We start from the raw sequence: 8,491 nt of genomic DNA on the forward strand, positions 1-8,491 counted from the left end.
AAGTGGTCAAACTTGTTGACTCTGACACATATGATCATTGTTTTATAAATGAAATATGATTATTCTCAATTATATTGTTTAAGTAAAACTCCATAATTTTAAGTTATTTTATTTAAAAATATTTTTTATCTAACAAGAGAGTTATGAGTTTAATAATTGTGAAAATTAGTAATTTTGTTTTGCAACATGATGATCTAGCTTTCAATTTAAATGTATTTTCCTTTTTATTTTACTATAATAAAAGGATAGTTTTTTGAGTGAAAACTATTGTTCTTTTAGATAACTTGATAACTAAAAAAAAAAAACTATTGCTCCTTTAGATAACTATTGTTATGGCTGAAAAAAACAGAAAGGAGTTTGAAGGGAGAAATACAAAAAAAAAAAAAAAAACTGTAACATAACTCTAAAATATATGTTGATGATCAAATTTGAAGGCAATAATCTTTTTTATTAGCATGTATACACAAAGGACCAAGAGTAGTCCTTAGTAAGCATTGAAAAATAGTACCTTCTAATCTAACATAAGAACTAAGAATACAATAGGCCACATTACTTATGCTCAGTTCTGAAAACCTTAAGGAACATTGGCAACCTCGGCTCTCTCGCAATCGTCTTGTTCCGAGTGTTTCGCTAGCAATTCCTTTTAGTTTTGATCTCAACAATCCATTTTGATTTTCTTCTACAAAATGATGTTTACTCCATCCAATCCCTTAGGGATTAGGCGATGAACTACGGATTTTCCATATTGAGCTTTTCAGCACGAAGTTCGTCGCCATTGTTTCTTCCCTTTCTTTTGAGGCAATTTGAATGGACTCCAACTCTTCCTGCGTTTGGAAGACTCGCAAAAGAGACCGGATGCTAACGCCTGCTGAAGCCACAGGTCAAAGGCCTCTTCGTCTTCATCCATCATCATTTCGGCGTCCAAATCCCATGGGAATCTACTTGAGTTGCATCGTTGGCTTTTCTCTAAGCCAACCATGTTTACGTGAAAGCTCGGTCGATGTGTGTTAGGCCTACAAGCCATTCCCTGCATGATATAGAGTTTGTCGAGTAAAGAAAGTAAAGCTAAAAACAATCTTTCTCAGTCATGATGAATTACGTGAACCGAGAATATCGTCTGTAGAGTACACTGACCTGACATATAGCCCATTCCGATACGTCGAATATTTTGCTCTCCGCACAAACGAAAGCACGCGGGATTTCCACCTATGAAGTCAAGATCAAAGTTCAGAAACTAAATGTAAATAATGAGATGAAATATGGAAAATTATTTGCCTACTTTTTGAGGCCTGTCAAAAACTAAAGACCCCTTATATTCAACCCATCCATCGCCGTCCTTCGCTTGGTGAAACTGACAGCAGTCCTGTTTCCAGAGAAGATGAAAAAATCATGCAAAGTGAGCATGCAATTGCGAGAAAGAAGGAATTTGATAATCAGGATGTAAGGTACCAAAATCAGACCTGACACCATCTTGCTTTCGCCTTACTCCTGTTAGTGCACACCCAAACATGTGAATTCCCACACTTTGTGCACTGTATCCGTCTGGATTCATCGGAACGATATTCGGTATTATCCTGAGGAGAAAACATGTACCATCACTATTTTTCTAATAAAGATGATCGATCATTCACAAGATTCTTCGGACTCTGTAGTCTGTACACTGAACTCAAGTAGAATATGTCGGTCATTCATAAGAATATTGCAAGATTTACCTGATGTGAACTACTGTGGGATTTCTGGCAGACACTTTTAGCCATGGTTTCTTCTTTTCTTAATTGTTCATCATAGTCTCGCTTCTTCACAGAATCGGCAAGAACCTGGAAAAAGTTCCGTAATTGTCAAAGAAGAAAGCGATGCAAGCAAAAAAATATTTGTGGGAATTCATATGCATTTAATGCCTACATATCAAATATAAAGATTTTACATAGAACTTTACCTCGTACGCACATTGAAGCTTCTTAAATGACTCGCTTGACATGGAACTGCCCATGTTTTTATCAGGATGCACGAGCATAGCCTGCATGATCAAATAAAAAAGAATGGGAATATTCCTCGTAAAATATCATAATGAAGCCAATCGGTTATTATCATTTTTTAAACATATGCAAAAGAAAAATATTTTGATAACAATGAGTACCTTTTTCCGGTATTCCTTTTTCAAAACTGCTGCATCGATCTTTTTGTGGCGGTTAAATCCAAGGGCTTCATAATGATTCAGACTCTTCAATATCCTTCTCATTTCATCAACTGAATTTGTTTGCTCTCTAACAACTTTATTGACCAAAAGTTCTTTCTGCTTATCAACAACTGATGCGGTGACAGCAGGTGGTTTACTGGATGATTTGCACGACTGCAAATTCTCAGATTCAACCGGTGGGATAGGAAATTCACACGCTTCAGCAAAGTCATCTTCCGGAACTGGTTCTGGTTGCTTCGGCTCTTCAGAATGCGGACTTTCACTCACGTTGTCAAACAATTGGAGCAGAAAATTCAAAATGTCGTTTGAAAGAAATGCAAGGTTTACGGCAAGGATGACACCCAACCATCCCACTTTTACTTGAACAGAATACATAGCATATGCGGTTCCAATCAATACCACCAAGCGTGCATGATTTAGGGAGAATAAATAGCCTGCATTCGTGATTGAAAAACACAATATATTAATATTATACCATAAAAATTTGGTTAATTTAAGAGTGAATTACTTGAGAGCTATATGTGGACTGAGCCCATAAACTCGAGACGAATTCCTAATGACTTCATTATAATAACTCCTAACAAGGACGAAAAAACTGAATAAATATTCTATTAAGCCAACAAAAATAGAAGTGTCTTTGCCGTCACAAAGTGACAACTGAAACTGCCGAACGGAGTTTCATGGATGATGATAGCTAATAACAAACTTTTGAGTCCAAATAGAGACATTAAGCATATGTTTGGATACACATCCATTTCTCATTTCTTGCATCTTAGTGCACTTTCACCATGGAATCTTAGAAGCTAGGAATTATGGAGTTCGATGAATGAGCATCCTGACCATAAAAACCCAGTTTTCCAAACATACTCTAGTTAGAAGCCAAGTCCCTTGGTTGGGGTACAATTGTAAATCGAACTATGATGCATAGGTACGGGTACGATTGTCATACAATTGAAAGAAATTGCCTTAAGTATAAGCATACTTATTGTGTCCATGGTTGGGGTAAAGATCTCGACATTAACAAACTGGTTAGAAACATGGTCTTGGATAAAACATTATGGCGAAATTTGATCCATGTAGCCGACTCCACTTAGTGGGATAAGGATCGTTTGTTGTTGTTCTTGTTGTTTTATGGTTGGGGTAAAGATGGTGGAAACTAGTCTCAAGTGGCTTGGGCATGTAGAGAGAAGACTAGTAGATTTTGTAGTAAGGAGAGTCGGTCACATGAGGGTATTCAAACCGCTAGGGGTAGAGGAAAGACTTAGAAAAACTACAAGAGAAACTATTAAAAATGAACTTGAGATTAATGAGTTGGATAGAAGCATGCATGGTTTCTATAGAACATTATGGCATAGTTTGATCCATATCCATGTAGCCGAGCTGACCCCACTAGTGGGGTAAAGCTTGGTTGTTGTAGTTGCAATGTTGTCAAACTCAAATCCTACCTAAAATATCTCATTCTTTTTAACCCACTAATCTAAGCTAATTAGAGCTATCTAACATCATAAACAATGAAAAAGGGGGTGTCGCAGGGCAAAAGGGTGCTACAGTTCGGCCCAGCTCATCAAGGCTCGTTGAGGATCATCCGTTGAGGATCATCCGCTTTGATTGCAATTCTAATTTGTTCCCAACAGCTCCTCCTTAACAGCACAGTTTAGAGGGGAAAACCCATAGGACTGTGCGATCCTACGGAGTTGCTCACAATTTTAACAGTGGAGTGTATACGATATGATAAAACAATAGCATTTCCTCTCTTCTTTTATCGTGGTCACTAAAAGAACATATCTGAAAATCCAAATAATAAAAGTTTCATACCTCCAACTATGAGTAACAATCCTGTGATCCAGAAGTTAGCATACATCCACAAAATAAGGATAGCAAAAAGCCCAACAATAAAAAGCCCGGGAGTATAACCCAAGTACTGGATCGCAACGCCAGCAGTAACCTGAAGCATTCAATTGAATTGTGAGAACCACTTAAAAATCTACCGTCATATTTAGAACTCATTTTAGGCTAATTACAAAAACAGCAAGAACAAAGATTCAAACAGGTTGAAAACAAATACATACCATACTCGCAAGCACATAAACCAAGCAGTACATCGAAGTCAGACTAAGAAAACAGCTCCACATTATAAGCAAGAGCATCACCGAACCAAACCTAACAAACGATTGAAACCCCCTTACAGCAGAATCCTTCCAAAAAATCAACGATAACCTAAGTAAGCTCCCTAACATCGAGCAACCCTTACACACCGTAGGCCAATGCCTTTCCATAAACATTGTGGCCCTATCTCTACCACACACCACCACAGTTCGAGCACGCCAACACGCATCTTTTCGCGACCTAACCCATTGCCAAACTTGATTGAACAACCCTATGTCCTCCATCACCATGGCCTCCTTAAATTCCACCCCTAGAAACCCCAATCCTATGACTACAACTAAAACATCAACATCATCAAAAGCTATTGATAACCATCACCATAAACCCAATGACCCTTATATCCAAACACTTTCAATGCTAAATCATTAATGCTACCCATAAAAATAAATCAGCCTGATCTACCAAATTTCACTAAATTAATAAAACCAACTACTCCAACACCATAAATAAAAGAGAGAAATCTCACGGGTTTCACAAGAAAAAAAAAAGTGGTAAAATGGATCAAAAGAGAACAATGTGTGAGTCCATGATAGCACTAAATACTATCTCACGTTCAAAAGTGAAGTAAATTGCTTCCAAAATAAGCTTCCAAAAAAAGCAACCACTGTTCATAAAAGCCACCAAAACAAAAGAACACAAAGCAACATCTTATCAAGTTAGATAAAAACCCTCCCTTTTTACACAAAACACAATGTGATTCCTCTACTTTTTCCACGACCCCACTGAAAAATCTAGCACTAGAAACCTTGACCCTTTAACCCATTTAAGACCAAACACCGCAAAAATCCATCAAAGGAACGAACTTTAAAACAACCCAGTAACAATGAAAACCCTAGAATCTGAAATTGAAGAGACTGTGAAATTGGGTGAGGAAGATCAAGATTGAAACTTTGGAGCAGAAAAGTAAAAGGGGTTCAAAAGGGTAAGAGAAATGAAGAAGAATAGTGGATTTGGATTGAATGAAGAAAACCTTGGATTTTCTATGTTTATTTTATTTTTTTTCTTTTGTTCCTAAGAGATTGCTTGTGAAAAAGTGTTGAAAAGTTTTAGAGTGAGAGAGTTGGTTTTGTTGCAGAGAGGATGAGAGAGAAAGAGAGAGGGATTGATGTGGAGAGAGAAAGAAATTGACATCATTTTTATGAATTTTTAATATTTAGTTTGCTTTGTGTATTAGGGTTGGAGAGATGTGTAATAATGGGGGAGTGGGGTCATGTTCTAACATTGAGTTCTTATTAATACATTCTTCAATTTATCTCATTTCAAAATTTAGCACTTTTTTAAAATTAAACCAAGATTTAGATAAAGACACACATCATAAAAATCAGAGATAGTATAGTTGAAACATTTAAAATACTCTATAAGAGTATTGATAAGGAGTGAGTATCATTTTAATTAAAAAATGTTTTTTATTAATATGTTGTAAAAATTATATTATTAATGTATCACAATCATTTAATTATAGAGATTAATTTTTTTTTAAATAAGATTATATTAAAGAAAAAGAAACAGAACAAACAAGAGAGGGGGACCGAACCAAAACCCTCTCGATCAAGAAGAGAACCTAAAGAAAGGCAGACCAAGCCTGTTCTTTACAAAATCTGCCCTCAAGAATAGAGGAATAGAGCTATAATAAGCCGAGTCAGTGATAGTAAGACCTAAGTTAGCAAAGGAGTCTGCACAGCTATTCCCTTCTCTGTATATGTGAGAGACTACAAAAGACATATTACTAGTAATATGGACACAGTTAAGCCACCTATTACGAATTTCCCAGGGGACCGCAAAAGGAGGATTGAAAGCACAGACCACCGCAGTAGAATCAGTTTCCAACCAGAGATGGTTCCAACCCTTCTCATTGGCGAACTCAATTGCACACATAGCACCTGTAAGTTCGGCAATGAGAGAGTTGGAAAAACCCAAAAAATAAGCGAAAGCTCCCAAAAAGTTGCCCTCGTGATTCCTAACTATACCACCACAAGCCGATGGACCAGGATTAACAATAGACGCACCATCACAATTAATCTTAATCCAATTGCGAGGAGGCGGCTTCCAGAAAACTTCAATAATCTTCGGAGCGTTCGGAGGCTTGATATTGATTTTGAACAACTTAAGTAACACAAAATATGTTATGCTAATATGACCGAGCCCGGAAAAGATTTCTCCGGCAATAGAAACAACAGACGAAATATAAGAAATAGAAGAAGAAACAGTGATAAATTTCTCTTTGAATCTAGTGTTGTTCCGAGCTAACCAAATCGCATTGATTATAAACAGAGTTGCCACATTAAAAACAAACTTACAGCTTTTAGACCAATGAAAATTGGATATTCTCCATATGTCACTCCAGCAAGAGATGGAAGAGTTCGTTTGTAGAGCAGTCCGCAACCAAGACCAAAGAGTAGCTGCGTATGGACAATCAAAAAACAAGTGCTGATCTGACTCGTCAACAATACCACACAGAGAGCACTTCGACGGCATGGAAAAATTGCGTTTCATGAGCTGTTCATCCGTAGGCAGCTTCCGCAGTAATAATCTCCAAGCAGTAAAAGATTTGGACGGAGGAATATATTTGGACCACAAAAACTGATGCCAATCTACCTTAACCCCGACTGACCTTTTGAAAGAGTAAGCAAGTTTAAGAGTCAAAACACCCGACGAGTCGTGCTTCCAAATACGCTTGTCCGACCGTATATCGAAAGGTATATGGGTATTGAGAATTCTGACTTTAACAGCATCCGAAACAGGGCAAGAAGAGAGATTCCAGGAGTTGTTCTCTATAAAATCCTTCACCATAAGCTTGTCATTAAAAGAGGAGTGGACAGAATCTAAGAACAGAGGGGTGGTGCCGCACCAGATGTCGAACCAAAACCGGATATCCTTCCCGTTACCAAGCAGCCAGATAGAATTATCAGACAAGTTTGCATATTCCCCTTTGGCACTAGTCCATAAAGAAGAGGAAATATGAGATTTTCGGACCCTGTTGTTTATAAAAATCTGACGATGAAGAATAGAAGCCCAGGATTCCTCCGAATTTAAAACATCCCAGCAAATCCTAAGGTTGCTGGCCTCATTCAGCGCAATAAAAGAGCGGATACCCAAGCCGCCTTCCGAAAAAGGCTTGCAAATATGCTTCCACGCTACTGTAACAGTTTTCCTCGTAGCCGTGTCTCCGCTCCAAATGAAATTCCTAGAAGCACACTCCAAAATCTTAAGTAACGAAACTGGCCAAGAATAAACCGCCATCGAATGTGTGAGCATACTTTGGATAGTCGACTTGACCAACTAAACCCTGCCCGCAAAGGACAAGAGCGAACCTTTCCAAGAGGCCAGTTTATTGATGATCTTATCAGCTATCGGCTGAAGATGAAAAACTTTGGGACGACCCTTGAATATAGGAACGCCAAGGTAAGTAAACGGCAAAGATCCCGCCTTGAAACTAGAAAAATCCATCAAAGTATTCATCCTAGAGGTCGACATAGCCCCACCAAAAATTGAAGACTTCTCACAATTAATAACTTGACCCGACTCCAAGGAGTACTCCATAAAAGCATTGGCAAGCGCTTTAATGTTCAAGAGTTTACCTTTGCAAAATAAAAGGATATCATCCGCATAGAACGAGTGGGACGGCACACTGACATTGTTAGGGGCTTTGATAGTCTCTAGCTGCCCCGATAGAACCAGATTTGAAATGTGTCTACTGAGAACATCTTCCTCCAAGCAAAACAGCAAGGGAGATAACGGATCGCCTTGACGAACTCCATTTGTGCAATTGAAATAACCTTTAAGCGAACCATTAACAGAAATTGACAGAAAAGCTTTCGTTAAAACCAAACTGCTTTGAGACTTTCAACAGAAACGACCACTTGAGAGTGTCGAAAGCTTTCGTTATATCCACTTTCAAAACAATATTTCCACACCAAGACCTGGACTCAAGTAAATTGATAGCTTCGGACGCGAGGGCTATGCTATCCTTGATGTGTCTACCTTGGATAAAACCGCGCTGCTCTGGAGAAATGAGAATTGGCATAAGGGGAGCTAACCTGTCAGCAAGAATTTTAGAGATGATTTTGAACTTGAAATTCGCCAAGGCAATTGGACGAAACTGATCAAGCGAGTTGGCATGTTTACTCT

At 38.1% G+C, this 8,491-nt stretch overlaps 1 protein-coding gene across 1 annotated transcript; it reads right to left on the reverse strand.

The window, feature by feature from the left end:
* Positions 1-356: 356 nt before the first annotated feature.
* Positions 357-5,517, reverse strand: LOC131594602 (uncharacterized). Its single transcript, XM_058866777.1, has 9 exons — positions 4,267-5,517; positions 4,013-4,142; positions 2,138-2,631; positions 1,937-2,017; positions 1,713-1,817; positions 1,461-1,574; positions 1,280-1,363; positions 1,135-1,206; positions 357-1,027 (listed from the first exon to the last, which is right to left on the reverse strand). Exons 1-9 carry the CDS (start codon positions 4,591-4,593, stop codon positions 755-757), a joined length of 1,680 nt encoding a protein of 559 aa, XP_058722760.1. The 5' UTR covers positions 4,594-5,517; the 3' UTR covers positions 357-754.
* Positions 5,518-8,491: the final 2,974 nt, after the last annotated feature.

This window comes from Vicia villosa, linkage group LG4 (genome assembly GCF_029867415.1).
Source record: "Vicia villosa cultivar HV-30 ecotype Madison, WI linkage group LG4, Vvil1.0, whole genome shotgun sequence".
Lineage (NCBI taxonomy): Eukaryota > Viridiplantae > Streptophyta > Magnoliopsida > Fabales > Fabaceae > Vicia > Vicia villosa.